The 24,670-nt window shown below is 40.0% G+C and overlaps 1 protein-coding gene across 5 annotated transcripts in view; it reads right to left on the bottom strand.

Moving 5' to 3' along the window:
• SPTLC1 (serine palmitoyltransferase long chain base subunit 1) overlaps positions 1 to 20,097 on the bottom strand; it is a 58,997-nt gene extending 38,900 nt beyond the window's left edge. For all 5 annotated transcript variants that reach the window (XR_008233442.1, XR_008233441.1, XR_008233443.1 and 2 more), the window contains exons 1-5: positions 19,989 to 20,097; positions 17,932 to 18,039; positions 9,070 to 9,164; positions 4,976 to 5,069; positions 4,430 to 4,502 (exon numbers count right to left, since the gene is read on the bottom strand). Coding sequence is in view for 2 of the 5 variants with exons in the window: in XM_052776485.1 (XP_052632445.1) it covers positions 4,430 to 4,502; positions 4,976 to 5,069; positions 9,070 to 9,164; positions 17,932 to 18,039; positions 19,989 to 20,051 (433 nt within the window). In the remaining 3 variants the exon portion in view is untranslated. The remainder of the gene's footprint in view (positions 1 to 4,429; positions 4,503 to 4,975; positions 5,070 to 9,069; positions 9,165 to 17,931; positions 18,040 to 19,988) is intronic.
• Positions 20,098 to 24,670: the final 4,573 nt, after the last annotated feature.

The raw sequence follows: 24,670 nt of genomic DNA, 5'->3' as shown, positions 1-24,670 counted from the left end.
TCGGAAGCTTTGATAGATCTGAAAATATTTATGTAATGTCATTCTTATGTTCTTATGCAAGGGTAATTAAAATCTACTTGCAATTAGACCACAAGTAAATGATGCAGCACTCCTGGACTGTGACTAGGGAACACAGTTACTACAGTCAGACAACAAATAGCTATGTAATTTATAGCCATTAATGAGGTCCTGTTGGCAGACTGTCAGTTCTTCCAAGCTGATGCTTCTACTGCATATAGCACAGCTATCATTATAACAGAAAACTGTTCTTGTCAGGCTGCAATCACATACCATCTCCTGAACGCACTTCAGCCAATTGAAAAAGGTCACCATCTCAATGCCAGAGATTACTCACCCTTAAGATAAATTGACACAATTACACACACAAGCATTCCCCAAACCAATTCAGTCAAAGTGACCCACGTTAGAAACAAAACACCACTAAATCAAAAGATTAAGAAGGGTAATACCACATGGTGAGTAGACTGTTGCTGCAGAAAGATGACCACAGCGTTAAGTATTCTGCCTAAGCAAAATAACCTGTATCAGACAAACTGCTATTTTGATGGTGTAACTCTCTTGCCACTACCTGCTTCTGCTAGCAAATGTTAGTCAGAGAATTATGCCTTTTATCAACTGGAAATAAACAAGATTAAAGGCCAAATAGAGGTCCTTAGTGTGTGACCTGAAAGATCACCATTGGCCAAACATTACCTTGCAATTATTGAAAGTTCTTTGAAACTAAAATCAAATGAATCAACATCAGTTAAAAATACAGATTCTTCAATAGCCTATGAGGCATGGTTATGTCAATGTTGCTACTTCTAGCTAGGTACCAACAACAAGGGTGTAGGAAGAAAGGGCTTTGTAAATATCTTAGCTTTGCCATACTTAACAAATATCTAGCATAACCCTTCCCCAAAAGGGCACATCCACCTGACTGATATATTTACACAACAAAAGCAAAAGGCATATCTTCAAACAACAGCCTCCCAATCACAGTCAAGAGCAATTTTATCCATAGACTGCAAACTATAAATCTTCAATAATCATAATGTTTACCTGAGCATCAAAAAATGGAATGGAAAGGAATTCTTTTATTTGGTTTTCCACTGGTTTTAAATGGAAACAAAAAATTTAATCACTTATTATTTGAAAATTTTCTTTTGCTACCTATCACTTTGATCCAGCTGTATGAAGTACACCAAACATTCCGAGAAACCTAGAACAGACTTCCTTCTCCAAAGTCTTTGAAAGGAAGGATACTGTAACTGATTGGACTTATCTAATCTAAGTTCTGATAGAGATTTTAAGTAGTCCTTTTTCAGAACCTTTGTATCTTTTTCTTTATTGTTACATGGACTTCAGGACCAATGAAACAATCTCCGGTCCAGCTTCAAAACAGGATGATGAACTCTGATTCAATTATTGAACAAAAGGCCAGGAAAGATCTTTCTCTGGCAGCAAGCAACAAAAAAAGAGACTGGCCACATGGCAGTTAAGACATGCAATATAAACAACATTTAGCCAAAAGTGTTCCTTCTTGAAGCCCTGCCAGCAGAGAACAACAAATTAGGGCAAACAAGGGCTGATCTATTACTTTGAGGGCCCAGCTATTGAGACCTAATGGGGAAAACGTTTTGAGTGTAAAAGGCCACCTACATTCTTTAACAGAAAAAGTAGAAAAGATGACGAGATAATCAGTTAAAAATGGAAACTTGGATGCTTCTCACCGAGCTTTACTCAGCAACAACTATCTCTACACTGAACAAGGGCTAGGTAAAAACAGTGGGTGAAAGACATACTGTCAGCAATAATGAGTTGAAGAATATAATCAGATTTGTGTTAAGGAAAAAAATTCTAGAAGCCTTGTAAATTTTGCCAAGGGCAAGAACATTTAAGTTCAGAATGACATACAGCATACGCAATTTGATACATCATTACATAAGAGAATGAATGCTTTGTATAATTGTGAGATGGAAAAGCTTAAGATAGTATTAAGGTTTCACTACCATTCCACTATGATGAAAACAGAATACTATCTGATTCTCCTATTCTTCATTGCAATGATTTGCTTTAGTCTGCTTACATCACTTGGATTAGCCTAGCTTCAGTGAAAGCTGTGAACACTACCTAGAGCACATTTGCACAGAGGAAGATATGATTGGAACAGCTTTCTACATAATTATGAAACCTTAATAAAGCTATTACTGTCAACAACTGCTATGAAGTGCCAGTTTAGTGCCCAGCATGTGCTCGCATGCAAGTGAAAAGCAGAACTGAGACCAAATCCCACATCATCTTTTAAATATTTTATCAGGTAGCTAGTCCTGATCTTCACAGTAGTACTGAAATTGTGGCTGTTAGGCAATCAACAATAGCCTTAAACCCACCACCACCACCAAAAAGTGATACACCCCTCGGCTGTCATTATGGAGAAAATAACCATCAAGATTCAGTTATGCGTGAATATACTAGAATTTCAAGCTTATCATAGGATAAAGGCATGGATGCAGTCTTCAGGGATACAGCACAAAGCAAAAATGTCTTAATAGGGACTCACCAAATCTAGCAAATCCCTTCAAGCAGGCGGAGATATGAAGAATCAAGTCTCCATTCAAAATAAATTATAACATGATATCTACATTTAGAAATAAAGAGATCTCTAATATTGATAGGAAACATCAGCCCCTAAGAAGGGATAACTCTGAGTGACAAAAAATGACAAACATCAGTTAAATCCTATATAGTTAAGTAAGAGGAAATCACATAGTTCTGGACACAACATGACTCATCTACCAAAGTCATAGCACATGAAAAATTGTGTTGAAAGTTTGAGGCATACAACATTACTGATGTAAGGAGTGTTTCTTATCAGAGATTCATAATTCTGCAATACTCAGATGTTTAAAGTCAAGGGGAAATGGGAAGGCAGTCTGGGATCCAACAACAACAGCAGCTGCTTGTCTCAAATTTTAAACCAGTTCTCAGTTACTTTATCTGTAAAAGATGATATCTCAAACAGATGAGTATAACATAATTTCTTCACTAGTGGTGTCATGCAGCAACACCACAGATTATATACCCTGCTTTGTGAAATGAAGCATTTACCCAAAAAATTCAGAAGCCAATGAACAGCAACCAAACTAAATGCAAAAGCTATACAGTTTGGATCTTAGGATTAGACCTCCAAAGACGGCAAGAAATAACACAAAGAATCTCTCACTTACCAGAGAAAATCAACTTTGAACCAGTCTGTTTTGAATAATTAGTAGAAAGAAGCAAAGTGAAAGATTTCACAAAACCTAAAATCAGCCTGGACTCCAAAGGCAGGAGGCATTATTCCACAAGTTTCTTTGAGCTTTTCAGTGTTTTGGGAAAAAAAAAAACAAAAAAAAAAAAGAAAAAAAAAGCCTTTATGAATTCCAACAGATCACTGCTGACCAGTGATCAGTGAGGGAATCTAGCTTTCTAAACGCTCTCTACTAATCAATGGGCTACCATCACCTTTGTCAGAAATTAATTATGGTTCTAGGCTAATGAACAATCTATAAGATTGATATCAAAGACTCAACTTCATTCTGATATATAGACTTCAAACAAATCGAAATAGATACAGCACCTGGCTGATCACTTAAAGGACTAGCTTGATTAATTGAGAAAAGTTCCAGTCTTGACTTCAAGTCAAGGCTACAGGAAGCCAACTCTATGAAATCATTTGAGTACAAACACGCTGTGAATTCCATCACCTCTGGGAAGAGACCAGAAAGTTCACAAGAAGATGAGTCAATGGTTTCAGCTTGCAACTGTGCAGCTATTCATGTATTACTCTTTGGTTTCCATGCACTACTTCAAAATACCAATGCCTGTAAAGCACTGTTTCCAGAGGCTGATATTTAACTTACTACTTCTTAAAAAGAATGAAAAAACCCTTAGTAACACCTGCTCGTGTCATAAAATCTCTTTAACTACAACATTAAAGTTATCAGTGAAAGAAAACTTCATTCTGACTGCAGCATTAGATAAACGTCACTAAGAATCTTTATCATAGAAATCAGACTGCCCTCTTGTGGTCTACTTAAAATGTATTATTAATTTACACTTAAATTTGCCATGCATGATTAAATTCTAATATGTTTATTTTCTCTTTCCACTATAGTGACAAGAACTAAAACAGATTATATTTAACTTCGCAACTCTCCTCCAAGACCAGCATTAGAAAGAGTAATAAAACATGTAAAATTAATAAGAAACAAGCTATGAACAACAAATGCTACCAATACTTAACAATTACACTAAAAAGGGTGTTAGAGGGTAACCATTCTTTACAGTGATGGAAATAATTTGCTGCTTATATATAGGAATATTTTAGCTCACTTACCAAACCAGTCTGAACACCTTTAAAAGCAGATCAAAGAAAGTTACTCACCAAAAGTACCATAGAATCCTCTAGGTCCACAAGTGCCAACACCGTATTTCTTCAGAGATGCCTGGGCTGCACTCTTTAACAGAAAGGAATTACATGAAATATTTATTCCTACACTAGATCTCTAACTCCTCTATACACTTCACATTGACAAGTTTATACCAATGTACACAGGCCAGTTCATGCATCATGTAACATGACCTGCTATACAGAAAGTATAATAACATACTGAATTCCATGAATTAATTTCACATCAAAACTATTTTAGACAAGTTTTTAAGCATCATTCATTGTATTCTCATGACTAAGGACATTAGATACTAATCTAACTTGATAATCAGCTAGTACACAGTAAATACACTAGAATAAACTTCAGTAAAAAGACAAACTTAAATAGCACACAATTACAAGGTTTATAATCTTCCTTGCTGCTTTAGAAGTATACTTCCTTGACAAAGTTTGTGCTTTCTGAAGTCATTCTTAATTTCAAGACAACACACAAAGTAAAAGAGGAACAATCACACAAATACAATAACTGGAAGAACTCACCTTAACCTTTTCATTATCCAAAAGTCCAAGGAAGTTAAATGATGCAAAGTTTATACACTCCTTGCCATTAACAGTGATTATATGGGTGGGAGGACTGAAAAAAAAAAATCAGACCTATTGTTGTGAATGAACAGTTGCCATTTTCATAAACAGTCAAACAGTACAGGAGTTTTGTTTCTCAATAGTAAAAAGCTTTTTCAAGATTCCTTCTGTCCCCTTCTTTTGCAGCTGCCAATCAATATTTAAGTTCAGTGTAAAATCACAAATACACTACCATACTCAGCAAAAACTGTATTCCTGCAGTTTACCAAAGGAACTGTAAATACCTTCCTGAGATATTTAGTTTAATGATTCCTTGTTGAAAACTTAATTCATACAAAGGTGATTGCTGAAGAGATTAATCAAGCTTCTCCTTTAAAAGCAAACTGATATCTATTTGAAATCAGGAATACTATAAATAAAAAGGAAATTTCACTGCTACTTAGTTCTGCGATAAAAATGAATTTAAACCCGATGTTTTTGTCATAAAGCAAACCCACAATACCAATCTTGTACTGAATAGGGTTCCCAAAACATAAGTACTAGCTGTAAGCAGACAAAAAAGTATTGTATTATCTGTCATCTCAAGTTTCCAATTCTGTTTAGTCCATAACAGTTTGAATAACTCATGTAGTCAGGAAACACAGAAAGTATAAAAACACCCAATATTAACAAAAGAACAAGAGCACAATATATATGAAGCAAAGGGCAGAGAAATTTTCTGCCCTAAAAAATTATGATTTAGATAAAGTTATTAAAAAATTGAAGATAAAAATAGCTATTAACGCTTTAAACACAAGCATCGCATCTGTGTGCTGTATTCTAAAAGGAATCCTGTTTTGGCAGTTATACACTTCAATACTACAGAATCAAAAGTTTCAATTAATGACTCAGGGTGTTGAGAAGTCTCAAAGCTAAGCCAAATACAAAACCTTATGTCTGCCCATTTCTGTATGCATTGTCAAATATTACAGTTGAGATCCTATACTATGCCTCAAACACAATAGTTTCAACAAGCTTTTCCCATGTGGAAACTAGCACTGAGCAATTTTCACAATCAAAATTAAACAGGGCTGCTCAAATGTCAAATGCCTGTGCACAGCTGCTAAAAATCTGGTTGCTGACAATATTTCAATGGGTACAATAGGTGTGCAAAGCAAATAAACTTTAAGTCCAAGCTATTGACTACAAGTTAAGGAAAACACTGAACTGCCTGAACCTCACTTAAAAAACTGCTTGATTTTGGTTTATATCTGTCAATAAAAATTAAGCACATGTTGCTTCAACCAAGCAATTGCAAAGCTTACAAAACAGTTTTGGAAAGCTTTCTACTAACACAGTGCATGTGTCACGCATCTTCATCACTGTCATTTCATGACACTACACTGACACAAGCTGAACCAGACTCCACAAAGGAGCAGTCCTGCATTACTGCAGTGCATCTTCTGCATAGTACTAGCATTATACAAATGTGCTGCAAACTGTCTTGGGGAACTCACTGCCATACCTGGATCTGATCCCCTGTCTTGCTCATCAGTGAGCTGTACCAAATGTTGGAAGTCCTACTGACTGAAACAACTACTTAGGTTCGCAGATATTCACAAGAGCAGACCTATACGTTTTGGCACTAACACATGGTTCAGTATATTCCCAGCATACTATCAAACCTGGTAAATTTACAACAATTTGCCCTCACAGCTCCACCTCTCAAACCTAGAAAATACAATTATGTTCACCAACAACTTGCCCCGAACAAAATTACAGCCCTCATGAAAATATGGCCACACTTTGCTATCAGGATTTTACCCAGACTTCTAAAGGAACACTCATGGTTAGGCAAAAAACACTCATGGAAAAACTTATTCCAGTGAATAATTATATCCAAAACACAGATGCTAACAGTACCATAAAACCTTCTTTGCAATGTCAAAAACAAGTCTTTGCAAAAGGAAAACAGTGAAACATTTATTTCTGTATAGTTTCATGTGTCTCCCTTCCCCTAGTATAACACAGTTTGTTAGGTATTATGGTTAGGGACAACAGTTATGAGATACTGAGTGATCCAGCTGAAACTAAATAAAAACAGAATTTCAAGCTATATTCAAAGAACTTGCAAGGCCTTCAGAATTGTGTCTTTTAGTGACTGAAAGCACTCCATCTGTACTTGGAGCTCTCACTTAAGAGATAAGTGCTGCATTTATTGAAAAATCAGTCACAGAAGATGATAGAGTTAAAAGCCAGATCATTAGTGCCTTTTTATTTTAAAGCAAAGTGAGAATCAGCATGAGAATTTTGTAGACATATTGTTTTAGGAAATAGGTTTACATTTTCAGAATGAGATGTTGTACAACTAAGCTATCTTGCATAGATTAGTTCACAGAAAGGCTACCACAAGAACTAACTAATTTCTGGACTGTGACTGAGCCATCATGGGCAACTTCTTCACTGCTCATTCAAGATTGGTCACTTCCTTTGTATGGACAAGTCTCTGCATTATTGGCTTTGCTTATCATTTGGCAATGTTACTGGAATTATGCAAATGTTCAGCAGAAAGGAGCATACTAACGTAAGGCACAAACTGCCTTGCATATTGAGGGAGGAGGAAGTCTGCCTCCCCCACACAGTGAGTGAAAATTTTTACTGAAATATTTAATACTTCCTAAGTGGTTATGAGCCTATATAAACCCTATCTACACATTACTGCAAATGTGCAATATTCAACCACCACATACCAAGATAATTAAGATTTATGTAAATCACCATTTATGGTAGACATTAACACATGAAAATCACTGAAAGAAGACTACCTCATTAGTATCAATAGGGTCCCCCTAAAATACTAATTAAAAAGGGGATAGAAATGCTCTTGAACTGGAATTAGGATGCAGACACTTTCATTTCTGTATTAATTCTGCAATGTGGTTTAAGTTTATACCCCAAGTTACAATCTCATAGCTGTTGAGCAACTTACAGGAAGGTAGTTAGTTGGCAAGACAAATGCCAAGTTTTCCCCATAGCCACTGTGAAGTTTAATAGCCACAACACATTAACATTCTGTCACAATACATTCCCTAGCTGTAAGCACTGGAAAGCTCTAAATAATTTAAACATTTTTTGAATCAATCCAAAAGATATATTTGTTCAGATTTTTTTGAAACTTCCAACAATTCCTTTAACTCCACAGTACTGCTTGTTTCGAAATTCTGAACAGTAACAGAAGGATTTTAATCAACATCACAGTTGATTAAAATAGGCATCCCTTTTCTAAGGCAGACTTTTCCATGGTGGCAGAACCATCAAAATGGAGCTCCCTATGACAGCAAATAATTGTGCTCTGTCACTAAATTATTTTAAAGTATTAGTGTCACTAGAAGGATATTAAGAATGCTTATATTGTAAAAGTTACTGAAATGAACAAATCTGAAGCTTCTGAAAGAAATTTCAAAGCAATTTCTGAAATACTGTGACTCTTGCCTAAGTCAGCACTCATTTTAAAAGCCTCGTAACACATAAGAAAGTAATGCTGAGCCATAATTTCCTCACAAAACAACTTTGCCATCAAGCATCTCTACTTCTAATTGTCCAAAGAGGAACAACTTTTCATGAAGTGCCAAGTGGCTAGCCACAAAATCAGTTTATTTTGAAGTGATTTGTGATGACAGTTTCCCCAAAACCCCTACACAGAAGGTGGTAACCACCTTTGGAGGTCTAAGTCTATGTATACAAAAAAAAATAAAACAAATTACTACCAAACAATACAGACCTACAATGAAGGCAAAGATGAACTGTCTCTCCCTCCACCCCCAATATTAAAACAAAAAAATTAATAACAATGTTTAATGTAAGAAAGATTCTCTTAATAAGATAGTCTTGATAATGTTGCAAAAACAAGACCATCTCTTCGGTGGCAAATTCAGTCCTGCTATCTAAAAATGCAATTCATTTATGAAAGTTTTTAAGGATATGGAAATGCTTAGTAAGAAATACACTTAAAAACATGGACATCAAGTATTTGAGTTGAAATAAAAAACAGAATTTATTTTCATTACATTTACCCCGAAACGACGTTGTAGTTGAGAGCTGGGTGATCTTTTGGTACAGGAGGTACAAGAGGCTCTGGCTGCCATTCTTCAATCAACTCTTCTTTTTCCTGAGCAGGAGAAAAGAAACACTGCTCAAAAAGGATTTCCATTAAAAAAAGACATTATGTGCTAATAAACAGTTGGTAATAGTTGTATGAGAAATTAGGTATGCTAACATGAGTCACCTTTCTTAGACACTTAGAATTGGTATTACCTCAGTATGTTCAATTGAGGGGCTCTAAATTCTTCAAAGGGGAAGAGATGTAAAGAAAGATAGCCAGTTGTGCCTGTGCATTAAAGATCTCATGATACGGTAATCAAGAGAAGAGATACTAACCTGGTGTCCATACCAAATTTTAGTCAATACTGTTTCATTCAATCTATTAATTATGCAAGTCCTCCTCTACAGTTTTTGTAATTGAATACAAATTACACAATAATTGAATATAAATTGCTCCACTTTACATTCTCAAGTCTTCAACAGCGCTGTTTAAACAACTGGGGCATTAAAATACTTCTGAAAGTAACACATATGTGAGCAGGACACAATGGAGAAAACCTGCCAAATGCTCAAGAAATGGTAACAACTACTAAACCATGTATCTCCCACCTAACCATGGAGGAATACTGAATGCACATTCATTTTCAAAGTGCTTTAAACTATTTGGAGATCCTCAGTTAGATCATTTTCCAAAGGACATGCAGTGGACCAGCATAACAGGTGCATTAGACTAGATCCACATCAATTAGCAACCATTCAGGCAAATCACCAAAATCATCCTTCATATCACAAAGGCAGAACTCTCCCAGAGGATTATTTACTAGTACAGCAAGATACACCTAATAACAAATTTAACACACTAACTTTGAATAGTATGATTACAATGGGTTTTTATTTCTTTATTATTTCAAAAAGTAGCAGAATATTTAAGGCTACTTATTTCAATACCAAAGTATAAACTCTGCAATCGATTTTTGAAAACACCACAGCAATATCTTTTTCCAATTTTATTTTTTCCAAATACACTTTTCAAAGCCTTCAAAGTACAAAGTACAAAAGCAAATTAAAATATGAAACAATCAAAAGGAAAAACTACATGCAACATATGCCTCCTGCATTTTCATCACTTTCCTTTTACTAAGCCAATGAATAACTTTGTTTCTAGGTATTTCCAGAGTACTAATTAATATCCCAGGAGTTCCACAAAGGTCTATCTCAAAACACAAATGGAAATTTCAATAGCCTTGTAATTCAGAAAAGATCCTTTTTATGTGAGCATAGTCACTTCTGTTTCTAATATATTGCAGATGTTCTTTAAATACCTTTTTATTTAACTTTCTCATGTTAGATTTCTTACTGAAATTTAACCCACAGGGCATATATTTTAAAGGAAATAAAATGCCATTAATACGTGCAACAGAATTGAATATATTCAATATTTTGAAGTGGCTACACTTACGTTAGAAAATGTGCTTAGTTTCTTTAGCCACCATAGGACAGATCCCAGCTGGAGCCTTGCACGCAGTTGTGTATGCATTGAAATGCTGTTCCACATATTAAGGAAAGCATTAAAGTAGGGGAGTTTATTAATTTACCCTGTACGAGAGCCACTCATAGCATGTCAAATAGCAGATTTGAATGCTTCAACTAAAAAAATCCAAACAGATAACGGAGCACCAGAGAACAGAACAATAATATTACTATTGAGTACTACTTATTACTGCATTCTATTATCAAACCTCATGTTTGACATGACTCAGCAAATACCTCAAGAACCCTATGGCAGAAGATTACCAGATGATACACCCCATAAAGGTTAACATGCAACACAGTACCAAAATGGTGGAAAAGTAGTAGCCAAATTCAGGTTAATCTCAGAGTGGAACCACAACCATAACCTTGTATGCTAAGCTCCATTGATCCAAGACAGAGAGTGGCAATTCCATCCTCATCTCAGAACCGGTACCAGTGTGCATCTCTACACCATACCGCTATTTGAAAAAAAAGTACCAAAGACATAAATTAACACTAAGTGTGCTGACCCACAGCACTGCAAGCCAGCAGTGGCTACAGTACAGTCCTCTCCCAGCCACAAATACATTCCTGTTCCTTGTGTTGGCATAGGCAACCAGACAATAACCTTGTCCAGAAAAACGATCCAGACGAAAACTAACTCAGCAAAAGCAGGATGGATGTATAGCTAAACTAGATCCTACAACAAACTAGTCCTAACCTAGACTGGCTGATGCTACTGGGAAACCATATCCGGAGTTACACTTGCCCAGTAGTATCTTACACCTTTTCACAAGAGTTCAAAAAAAACTTCTGAAAATCAGAAAGCAGGATGCATGCTTATGCAGCTTTCACTCTGCTCCTACAACAGTTGGTGTCGAAAGGCCCCAAATCCCTGATGTACAGTGTAGCTTGCATCAACAGTCTCATTTTCATTTTAGAGCACAGGGTCAGGGGGTTTTTTGGTTTGGTCGTTGTTTTTTGTTTTAATTAGAAAGCAGAATAAATCAGGTGAGAAGTGGTGCAGCCTGTCGGTTATGGAAGGATAAATAAGAAAGCATTAGATGACATCAAATGCCTAAAGGGGAAAGACTTAGGAAGCATGGCGTTTCTTCTGTTTAAGACCTGAACACAAATAACATGAACAGCTTTTATACAACATAGTTCAAAGGCAGAGCAGGCAACATAACATACCTCTTCTTCAAAGAGGGCAGAATTAAAGCTGTGCAAGTCTGATTTTTTTGAACTAAAGGTACAAAATATCACCAAGCAGCTTAGCAACTGATACACAGATTCAATTAAAATCTTTTTGTTGTGGAGTCTAGCAGAAAGGAAAAAGTATTGATAGAAGGACACTGTAACTACAATAAATTAGCATAGTACAATTGCAGTTGAGATTTGTGAACATAAAGATAATGAGTAATTCCTAATTACTACTTCTCTCTCCCATTCATACTAAGTTGTAAGAAGTTTCCATTCTTCCCTTTGAAATGTTCGCAGCACAGAAACTAACAGCATAGGTGACAAGCCACAGATGAGATGTGGTGATATCCTGATTTTTTTTATTAGCACAAAATAAAATTTACATGAGGAGACTAATCCTCATTTCAGACAACACCATTTCACTAATTCTAGCTCACATTCATTCTCCTCATTCTCCTCACAAGGCGTTTTGCTTTTTGATGGGCATAGGAATGTAAGCAACAAACAATTGCATCTTCACGTCTTATGTCTTCTGTTTCCACATGTACTTAGCACATGCAGTAGTCTACCGAAAGCTTCTGTGATAGAAGTTCCTTTATTATGGTGGGGGATTGGAGATATTGGTGATTAAAATGAGTACCAATCTCAACCTAAAATGGCCATCTGCGATGCAGATGGGACAGTCCATACCCCTTCCTCCTACCATTCACCAAATATCTCAGTACACCGTCCTGTCCTGCTGACTTTTCAGGGTAAACATGACCATCTCCCTCTGACCAAAAATACAGAGTAGAAGCAGGCTTTCCATACAGCTACCCCACATTCAGAACAGCACTTATCTTCTACCCTCTAAATAGGCACCAAATTTCAGACCAGTATCAGGAATAAAAATGTAAATTTTGAAACATATAGAGAAAACATATTTTAATTCACAATGTAACACCCTCAATAGTTGATTTGCTTATTTCTCCTCAGTTCACTGTACTGAAAATATCCACTTGAAAAGAATGAACTCAAAACTTTCAATTTCCACTCTCTCAGGCTGTCATGTAAGTGAACTCATCTCTCAGCTCTTCATCTTTACCTTTTATAATTCCTTTTAATTTATATAGACATAAATGTTAAATAAAATATAAATATCAATATAGAATTTATGTATTTTATTTTTATGACTAATATACAATACACATGAAAATATAAGATATAAAATGTTTATAGGTATATTTTATAAATTATAATATACACACCTATTATACATTTGTGCATATATATAAATATTTAAAATATATTTATCTAAATACACACACACACACACATATATATATATAAATAAAATGGGTTTGGGTGGTTGTATATTGTTGGTTGTGGTTTTTAGTTTCTAAATGCCAGATGCCTTGGGTAAGAGAAATACTTGTGTGTAAACACATCCAACCCAAGTGTTTTTAAGAAGCTGCCTTGCTGACCCTTGTTTTTAAGAAAAGGTAGCAATTATGTTCATGAAGACAGTTCCTAGCTAGCACTAGTGTTTTGAAACAGTGTCATACACACGTCTGTGTCGATATCCAAAGATGAATAATATTTTTTTATTTGCTGGTCCTCAAATAACAGGTCTTTAATTTCACGGTATTTATAGAATCATATATCAGCATGGCATAAATTGGCACAAACAATGGGCATACTAGTTAGAAATTTCTCTCTTTCAAACTATGCTAATATTTAGGAGAATCTTTAACTACATAGGGAGTCTTGGCTCGAAATGACTGAAAACCTTTACAAGAACAGACTTCATCTGCTCTTCCCTGGAGAGCAACATCTGATCAATCTCTGAATACTATTCCTGCAAGAAAGCGTTCTTGCGGTCTACAGTATTTCTCAGCCATGCATTAAACATTTGTCTCTGACAGGAACTTTCCAGCCTCCTGACTAATATTACTCTAATAAAACTGTTCCCATGCTACTACTGCACTGAAAATTCTAAAACGAAAGAAAACAACTATTCCTCCCATCCACAAATGGTAAGACATGGCTCCTAGTAGGACTTCAGAGATTTTGAGAGAAAAGCTCAGTATCATTTTTTGCAGAGTGAAAGACACATACATCTGGAGGGCAAGGCTGGAGAGTGAGCTTGTAGCTAAATGATGCCATTCAACCTCCCACAGCCCACTTCAGTCCTTAGTGGCACTTTGCTGCTTTTCTATAGACTTTATTTGGGGTGAAAAGCCCCTAAGAATCTATATGTCCAGCACCCTGTCTGGCCACACTTATTTGTACTTCCCAAAATCCCAAACTGTCAGGAATTTACAGTCACAGAGCAGTACTCCACCTTTTTAGTTAATGATTTGGGAGATCTCATTACTTTGGAACAGAACCAATAGGAATACCTACAAACACTGTTATTAAAGGATGACAGACAGACAGTTGAAAGATGATTCCTGCACTGGATTTCGTAGTACTCTTGCCACACATTTGACTAAACCCAGAAGCCACCTTCAGGGTGGATTTCTTCACTGGTTTAGAAGTGTGACTCCTAAGTGCACTAGGTTGCATAATATATCACCTACCTCTGGTTCCCCAGAACAGACTGGTCCTGACAGATCACATTGTGATGGCTGTCCAATAGTGGTATTCTTCAGTAATATTTATTATGCAGAGCCAGCTCTCCTCTGGCAGCATCCCCAACAATAATTCACAAAGAAACTCCAAGTAACATTATATGAGCAGCTGACATAAAGGTAGCCTAAGCTCTACCACCTGAGCAAGCCTATCTCCAGTGCCTGTACCTGAGCAACCCAGTATTTCTTTCTGGTGTGGTAAAGGCTGGACACCACAGCATGAATCAAACTAGAACAAATCAGAAGGCAAATCAGCAGTCTCCTCGCTGAACAGCGGGCATGTTACTACACACAGCTCAACACACAGACAGAAGCCTGGCTGTGTGGGGTCCCACATTGTACGAAACAGACTGTACTGCGTCTGGCTGGGATGGTGTTAACTTTCTTCATAGCAGCTGGTATAGCGCTCTGTTTTAGATCTGTGACCAAAACAATGCTGATAACACACTAATGTTGTAGCTCGTGCTGGACAGTGTTCGCACAGTGTTCAGGCCTTCTGTATCTCACTCTGCCCCCACAGTGAATAGATTGGGGGGTGCATAAGAGGTTGGGAAGGGAGACAACCAGACAGGTGACCCGAAGTAACCAAACAGATATTCCATACCATATAATGTCACACTCAGCAGTAAAAAGGAAAAGAGGGGGTTCAGGAAAGTTAGTCATCTTTTGCTCTGGAACTGGCTGGCTGTGGTGAGTGATTGCCTTCGCATCGCTTGTCTTGTTTCTCTCTTCTTCCACTTCTTCTTTGCTTATTAAACAATTTTATCTTCACCTACAAGTATTCTTGCTTTTACTCTTCGTTTCCTCTTTCCCTGTCCCACTGGGGGTGGGGGAGAAGGTGAGCGAGGAGCTGTGTGGTGCTTACTGCCTACTGGGGTTAACCCACAACACGGACCAGTGTCAACTATCTGTGGATTTTTAGTGAAGATTAAGGTGGGTTTTCTTTCCCCCACAGCTATTCCCCTACACAAAATAAATGAGCTCTTTTCATAGCAATTACCTACATTGTAGAAAAAGAGATGGAATCACTCCACACCTCTGATGTATCAGTCTGCTTAAGTCCTTCAACTGTAGAAGACTTATTCACACTTCCATTTCACCGTTGTATTTATGCTTACTTTCAATAAACTATCTGTAGACAAGACATTCCCTTCCAAATACAGTTCTTCCTATGGAAAACACTGCTTCCATCTTCAGGGGTCAGTGGTAAAATCAACTAGACTAACTTAAATCTCCTTCATCATCAGCCAACCTGAACATACCATCAGACCAAAGAGCACTTTCCCATACTATTCTTTTTGCCATCAAGATCCAGCTAATAAAGAGCTAGAGTGGTGGATGTCTTCAACATCTCAAGTCAAAGCCTTTGCTGTAAGACAGCTCTTAGCACTCTCAAATTTTTTTCTTCTGTGCCTTGCAACTGTGAATCAATGTATCCAGTATCTATACAATGCAATTCTTGATCACTTTGGACTTTTTTGCTAGTATTCACATTGGATCCACCCCTCAAGCTCAATAAAGTTTGTATAAATCTCATTGTATCACAGCAATAACGTATTTGCATGCTTCTGTTCTTCAAAGAGCCTGCTACTGCTGTCCCACCAGTGAACTTTACTATTGTCATCCTGCAAAAGCAGGATTGTTATTAAGCATGAGCCACTTCCAAATGTTTTTCCCCCTTTCAACCCCCTTCTAAATGCCTGCTTCCACTGAGCTGCAGCAGACCAGCTACACTGCAATCTCCCAATTGCTCATTGCCCCCAGTTAAGAAGATACAGAACAATCTTCTTCCCCGCATACCACTGTTCCAGATTTGTCTGAGCACTTTCTTAAACACCTCAGCTTCAGCAAAATGGTCTGTCAGTGAACAAAGGAGGTGACCTGCAATTGGATGATAACATTCAAGATGCACATAGAAATATCTGAGTGTAATCCTTAGTCTGTAAGGAAGAGATAGTTTTCAGCTTTTTCAGGTCACCAGTTATGCAACAGTAGCAAAGAGCCTTTTCCCACCATCTACTGCAGAGGGAATGAATCTTTCAAAAGAAAAAAAGTTATCCTCCAAAATACCACAGATCAAAACCATCTGATGCATAAAAACTCTACTAAATGACCTATCATAGTTTCTGAATGGACAATCAGGGGCTACTTTAAAGCTGCAGCATGTCTTCATAGATGATCTGAACATTCAACGCTTCACCACACTGGACTTCCTTTTGCATTCACTCCTCCTCTGTATTCTTATCAAAAGTGGCAAACTTAAAAAATCCCAGGATCAATTCAAACCCTTCCAAGCACAAAACTGAACTGGCATTTCTTGATTCCCGCTCAGCTCACTTCTTGACTCCAATGTTAAATGCCTCCAATAAACACCTGCTAAAGTGTACCCTAGAATGCTCTAAGCTTGTTTAGTAAGTACTCCCCAAAAGAGGACACTGCCTGCAGATTTGCTCGCATTTACAGCTTTGCGCCTATAGTCCCTGCATCCTGTTCACTGATGCATTACACTGAGCTCACTGATCCTATACACTTAATAGGTATCCTTAGCGAGAACAAGATCAGAAAGCATGCAACTGCATGGTATATATGGGAATGACAAGGTGACACACCCATAAATCTGTTTCACAAACCTTTCTCAGTACCATGAGCAAATTCCAGTGTTTTATCCCATTCATAAAGGGTACCATTCCCCTGAAGCTCTAGCAAACTAAGCCTGTTTGCTATACGGGACTTCAGGTCATTCAGATCAACCCCTCACATATACAAGCTGGTTGTCTCATTAAAATACATTGCTACAGTTCATCTTTAACTGAGAAAAATTCCTGCATCCTTGTTCACCTCACTATTTTCACGTTCAGAGAGTGCATTCAATCATCCTTTGAATATATCCAATGGCATCCACTGACATTACGCAGCAAGCCCAATTACAGACCACGTCTCAGACAAACTAGTCCAGGGACACCTCCAAAACAAACTCTACTCATTCCTGATAGTCTCCAGCCAGAAGTCAGGGAGAAATTCCAGTCTTCACAATTACACCTTTTTTTTTTTTTTTAATTTGAGCGAACTACATTGCAAAAGAAGAAAACTGCTGCTAAACTACAAAGTTTTCTGGAACCCACTTAGCACAGATACCACATGTACGGACTGATCATTTTCCTACTTGCTACATTCTTACAGTTCGTTTTGTTTGGTGTTTTTTTTTAGTATAGCTTCCGTTTTTAAAAACGAAGCCATCCATTGAGTAGAGCTAATCCCAGCTTTTCATAGCTTAGCAGTCACGGTCACATCAGTTCTTTTATATTTCTCAGACTCTCAAACACAGAGCTACTTTAAAAGCACCAACTGAAGTGTTTAAGCAATGAGCAGTTTCTTAGCCCAAAGTAAGCTTACCCTTTGAAATACTAAGAAAAACCAGCATGATTTGTGATGCAGCAGTGGTTCAACAGCCAAATATATCAATAGCTATAAACTGTTTCTCTAAAGAAAAATATTTTTCCACCATACCTTAGATGTTAGATCAGATCGCTCTTGAAGCTTGTATGTCTTGGAGAAAAGAAGTCTGATTATCCACAGAATTAGAATTCCTTCCAAAATGAGATGGTAAGCAGGAGCCTGAAAATAAAAGCACAAAAATAAGTCTACACAGAATTCTATTTGAATCAGTGCGACACTACACAACAGTTCTGTCTCTACTAGTACGCTCAGAAAAAAAACAAAGCTGATCATCAGCTGATGTGTATTTCTAAATCAGTAAAAATTATATCAAAGTGGATTGCTTTGCAACTACTACTTGTAGCTGTTAACTTGCATTTGAATGGATTTATTCTGTTGTTAATAAACAAGACACACTCTAAACTGATAAGTGTTTTCAGTTCCACACATGCACATAAATTGAATATTGCGAGTAAAGGCAGGTAAGCTGTATGGGTTGCATCAGGATCTGTGAAGGCAGAAAGCTTTTGCAACAAGCAGAAGCCTCCCGAGAGCTTGAAGGTCTGTGTCATCTATACACACCCACTTCAACCCTACATTCTTACAGCTTACGGTCCACCAGCAGTGACAGCTACTACTATTTACAAAGAAACCTAATCCTGTTCTCATAGCCCATTTTTGTTAGTTTCACAGGCACTTTGAGCAGGTATAACCCAACACAATCACCAGAAGCAGTTTTGCCCCTGTGTCATTGACCTTCTTGAGTGGACACAATATTTAGGAATATATACAGCAAACCAAAACAGAGCGTTGAACCAAGTCACAGTTAGCCTCTTTGGGTGCTTGGAGGGAGGAAAGTCAGCTTCCTCTGGCAGCACAGCTCATTTAAAATAGATGTGGAGTTATGGCATCAGCATTTGACACCTAGTTTTAATGATGGGTTTAGTTATTCCATTTCAGAAAGGCTCCTGTCTACACTGTGGATGCCTACTATTTTTAAAAGACTCAATGTGCACACACTCTAGTGCACTCGCTTTTCAACTCGGCGGAAGAGCTCCCTCCCACACATAAACGTTTTCTACTGGGATCTGACCTGCCAACAAAGGAAGTGGAACGCACCACACATCCAGAAACTAAACAAAATCGAACACGAGTTTTTAAAACCAATAAGGAGTCCTACAGCATATCAAACCACAAATAATGAATTTATCAGTTGCAGAGTACTTTTCAGTTCACCAAACCTATTAAGAATACATACGTACACCGTAACATCTAAAGAACACATAGTGTAGTAGCAATAGAGGTCCACACAAGCTACTTCCCTGTGCTTTTCAGTGCCCACAATTGCTCCAAATTCAGCATACAAGACTGTGCCATCAGCCTGAGTAGCTAAGCGCTTCTACATCTGTACCGCAAACCCTAGCACAAATCCTTAAAAAGTTACCAACCTTTGCCAAAGGAAGGGAGGGAAACAGGCTGTCGATACAAGAACACCGCCTATCGTCAGGACATCCTTTTTAATATCACGAAACAAAGCCTGGATACAAGCATGCCACGATGATCCCCTCCCGGAGAGAACGCAAGCATAAACACCCAAAAGTTGTGCCTTCCTTTGTAAACAACGTTTCTAAGTTACAAACCCCGACCTTACACTCAAAGAACACTGTGACGCTTATCAAGGGTTAATGCTCCGGCACACACCTTAAACGTAGCCTTATCAACGGAAACGGGGAAAAACATACGCGCGTGCACCTAGTTTTCGCGCGCCTACACCCGCGCACCGCTCTGCGAGGGCAGCCTCGCACGGGCGGCACCGATCCGCAGCCGGATCCCGATCCACGGCGGGCAGGGCCGGGCCCAGCACCGCCCCGCCAGCCGCCACCCAGCGAGGCTGGCCGGTTACCGGCCCCGGCGGCAGGCCCGGCTCTACCTTCCCGCTCCCCGCACCCGAAGCCAGCGGCCCAGGGACGGGGCAACCTCACGCCCGTCACCCAAGCTCCAGCAGCCACGGGGGGCCGGGGGGGGGGGGTGTCCGCCTCGGGGCGAGCGGTGGGAGCCCTTCGCCACACCCACCCGCTCAACCCCGGCGGCGGAACAGCGCCCCGGGCCCGCGCGGCCCCAGACCGCACCTCGTAGAAGGCCTGCACCATCTCCACCAACACCCACTGCTGCCCCGTGCCCGCCGCCGCCATGGCCGCAACTGCCCGCTTCCGTCTTCTGCAGCCTGCCTGGGCGTGGCCGCCGTAGTACGCCGACGTCGGGGGCGGAGGGGTGGGGCCCGCGGCCACAAGAGAGCGCCCCCTCCGGCCCGGCGGGAGCAGGGCGGGCGGCCCGTTAACGGCCGGGCCGGGCCGGGCTGGGCTATGCGGCCGCCGGGGGTGGGGGGTGCGGGCTTGGCACCGCCGCGGAGGGCGCGGGAGGAGGCGTGGGCGTGGGCGTGGGCGTGGGGCGGCTTTTCTTGACTTCTGTAATGGTGGTTTATAAAGAATCGCCTTTTCTGGCCGTGCTCCTGCGTGGGTAACTTCGCGGTTACTGCTGCCCGCCGCCGCCGCCGTCATCACAAACGGCCGTTTTCTGTGGCGGCCGTGATGGGGGAGCAAGGCCGGGCCGGGAAGGTGCGCTCTTCGGCGCTAAATAAATGAAACTAACTGTAAGTTGAACTTGCATACGAAGACAAACCCGGGTGCATTGGGTGGTGTGTACTTCCCCACTCCATTTCAAGCCCGGCTCTGTTTGTTGGACGCGCTGGCGTAGCCTTGGCATCGCTTTCTCCACACCCGTAGGCTTCTTGGGCCCCACACCATCCCGGGCTGGAACTGGCCGAGGGGCAGAGCCTGTGCTTTGGTACCTCATTGCACATTACACTTGGCTGCCTCTATACCTGTTGCTGGTGAATTCGTTGCCGTAAGAAACAGTTTTTCAGGTACTCGAACAGTATTTGATCAGATTTCAACAGCAAAAGCAAGACCAGAGTATAGTGGAAATAATGAGGAAATTCAAATAAGAAGAGAAATTACGGCTTCAAGAGATTAGCCAAAGTGCGCAGCCATAAAAGCTGAACGTTGTTGGGGAGAGAGAAACCCCATGAAGAAGAGTAATGGTGAAGACCTTGCACGGATGCACCTGAGTGTGGGGAGGTGACTGAGTCTCTGCGTACAACTGCGCAGGACTTGAGCGACTGCTTGAAAGGCAGTGGAGAGGAGGGGGAGCTGGAAAGATGTTTGCTTAGAAAGTGAGGTAGCACTTGATGGAAAAGGAACAAAGGACATTGCTGCTAAAGGAGATGTTTGCGAGCTGCTTCATCGGCGCTAAACAGCTGTGGAGGGCTTCTGATAGTCTTTTGGGAGAGCACTGTGGAACTGCACCCCTTGGGGCTTCACGCGCTAGTCTGCACCATGGTTAAAGGACAGGAACCTGGGGCAGCAGTTGATTAAACAGGTGATAGCAAAAACCATGGGTGCTGTGGCTAACTACAAGCGAACAGTAAGTTATAGTTTTGCAGGAGTGGATGGTTAAAATCAGTGAACTTCACTTTCACACTGACTGAAATGCATAACAGTTAATCTTCTTCCCAAGTTTCTGAACTTGATGCGCTTGTCGCATTCCAGGCTCCACACAGGAAAGAGAAAAAATGTGGTTTGAGGCTATCTGAAAAGTCAAGACAGAGACAATAAATGTGCCTTTTGTTTCTTAGCTGCATGAAGATTATTCTGTTCACTGTTAAGTACTTCTGTGGCCCTTGCATTGTGCTAGAGAGGAGTCTTGGGCTCTTAGGAGATGGCTGCTACTACCAGCCTCAAAGAATTTGTCTGGTATGCATCCCAGTCCCAAATTGCCCCCAGAAGAGTGGGCCACATTAATTATCTTGGAGGGCTGCAGATTAAGTTACATCCCTGCTCTCAACATCAGATTCTGACTTTCAGTATTTGACATATATGTGTATGACTGGGAGACTAAGAAATTGATTTTGTGAAACACTGGATGAATTGTTTCCAGCTTGAAACGCAGTGACGTTAATAACATACTAACCAGCAGTTCTTCTGGCAGTGAATTCAGAATTACTGGTCTGAATTATCATAGGGCTGGGTCGCTCATAATAATGAGCCTATCCCTATTGTTCAGCAGTTTCATTGTTCCAACACAAGGCAACTGCTGCTTATTGCTTAAGGCTGCTATACTTCCGACAGCAAAAAAGAGGGGGGGGTGAAGGGAGAAGTCTTTTGCAATGGCAGTTTATGGCTGGGAAGAAAGCGGAGAAGAAAAACATCTTAAATCTACCTCTGAACTTGAAGTCCTGACAGAAGCTATTGAGGCAGTGCCCTGGGGAAATTCCTGCTCTGGAAGTGTCAGATTTTGTCTTCCTTCCCATATTGTCCAGTGTTCCTAAACTGCTCTTACTCTGGACCTTCCTCACCAACCCACTTGTTTCCCCCACCCTGCTTTGAATTCCCAGCTCAATTCACCTGGGTCAGTGCTGGCATGCTGGTTATCTGCAGTTGTTCTCTGGTCACTCCAGAGCAGAAAAGTGGGACTTGGTATGGTTATCAGGAATTTTATTTTTCCTAAATATCACAGAGGTAGCCAGTGCCAGTTATCTTTGGTCCTCTTTGCTCTATTAGCTCTTCCTATGGCTTCTTCATTCTTACTTTGTCAAGTATAAGACAAATAGTAGGAGCTGGAAGTGGAAGTGAGGGAATGATGTCCACCCTCTTTCTGCACTCTTGGGTCTCACCCTGGCTCCTTTCAACCTGGTACTCTATCAACTAGGAATTGGGGAGAATGGCAGTAGGAAGTAACGCATAACTGTGAGGGGATGTTGGTGGTTGCTGCCATTCTACTTGTATTGCTGTGTTGGAGATATGCACATGAAGGGGGTGGTGGGAAGAGAAATGTGGGAACTGGTGGGAGTAGGTCCTGAGAGTCATTCACTTCGCCCCTGCCCCCTCCAACCACACGCACAGAAGGGGAGTGACAGCAGAGGAGATTAGGGACATAAGGGAGTGTTTGAAACCATTCTTACATGTTCTGGGTGGTGAAAGCTTAGCTTACATTATTGTGGTTTTAGTGTGCCTAGTTGTAGCTTGTTGGCTCTGTGGCTACCCTCAAAAAATAAACAAAAAAATAAATAAAGCGTTGGGAAAGCAATCCTGTACTGGCAAGGAGAATAGCAGGCTAATACTAGGTAGTCTTTTTTAGTTTTTGGTCTCTTGAAACCTGATGCGCAACCAAGATGATGCTGGCAGCAAGCACAGAAAATGTCCAAAGTCAGTTGGAAGCTTAGTATTAAGCCCCAAAATTGTATCTTAACTCTTAGTGGGAAGCAGAAAGATGTTGCAAGAGTACTATGCAAGTGCGAAGAAGGACTTGAATATCAAGTTCTGTAATTTACCTGTTATGCAGAGGAGTAATTGTTCACAAGGCAAGTGGAGCACAGTGTTATCTTAAGCCATGCACTACTGCATCCTGGAAACGTGCTTAATCCTAGTTCTATAGTGCATTAGCTCTGGTTTAACTTCACCAGCAGAAACTTGTCTTAGATCTGCCTGGGAAACATCTGGAGATCACAACCTTTGACACAAGCTGTGTAGGAGCAAGGGTACCCAGTGGTCGGAGTACTGGTGCATTCTAGCTATCTCAAACTGTACCGTGGCACCCTGAACAACTGTAGTGACTAGGTGGCATAAAGTGGAAATGCTGCGATGTTTTCCTGGCATAGCGTGGGGACCAAATTTGACCTTAACTGTTTGGAGTTAATGACTATTTTAACTGTGTAAGGGCGGCCAGAGTCCTCTTTTTAAAGCATATTCAGCCAAAGGTGGACCTTTGGAACAAAAAGCTAACTTACCACAGAGATGGGTGTAGGCACAGCAGTATGTCTCCTGCTTATGCTTCTTTTCAGTGCCTGTTCCCCAGGTGGGCTTGGCAGCACTGGACTAAGCACCTAAGTTTCCAACACATGACAGAACTAAGTGTCTTAAGATGGAATTGACAACAGATGGACCCAGAGTTCTGTGACGACTAAAGAAAACTTGTATTAGAAACTTGTTAAGAGCTGCTCAGCCAGGCTGCTGGGACCAATAACAACAGGCACTGTTTAAATGGGAATGTTTGCCTTGCAGAGAGCCAGTTACCCATAGGCTGTGTTGCAATATTGCTGTTGCAGAGCTAGATTTTGTATCCTGTGTGGTTAAATCCCACATAAAGATTTCAGACATATTCAGGTTGGGGATTTGCAGCCCAGAACTTTCTGCTGGGCTGGTTGCCCGTACTGCAGAAGGAAATAGATGGGTGCCTCACGTGTTTCTCTCCCCTGCCTCAATATGCAGCTGAACTGATGTCCACCTTTTACTTAAAAAACTTAGTCCAAACAGCACACGATTTACTCCAAATTGTGTCAGTTTTAAATCTTATTTCTTTTAGAAACACAAGCACTGTATTAAATAGGACGGCATGGAATCTGTGTTCTTCACTTCTTGTCCCACTTTTTGCTCACACTGAATTGACTAATTGCTGTTTCTCACAGCATATTTGGATTAGAAGCATGGCAGACACGATGGGCAGACTTGTTCCCAAAGTCATTCTGATGGAGTTAAGGCAGGTTGACCACAATGAAGTCAGGATCACGTCAGGAATAAAGTAATTCAGTCAAAATAAATAATGCAGTATATTGTGAAATACTATCAGCTCTTCACATGCAAATTGTCCAAACTGACTAGATTCAAATGTGTGTGCAGAGTGATATGTCATAAAGGTATGTGCCTGCAATAGACCAATTTTTTCTAGGCTGAAAAGTAAGTTTCATATGCTATTT

This window comes from Harpia harpyja, chromosome Z, assembly GCF_026419915.1.
Source record: "Harpia harpyja isolate bHarHar1 chromosome Z, bHarHar1 primary haplotype, whole genome shotgun sequence".
NCBI classification, from domain to species: Eukaryota; Metazoa; Chordata; class Aves; order Accipitriformes; family Accipitridae; genus Harpia; species Harpia harpyja.
The sequence above is the reverse complement of the archived record's forward strand: the minus strand, read 5'-3'. Positions and strand labels throughout refer to the sequence as shown.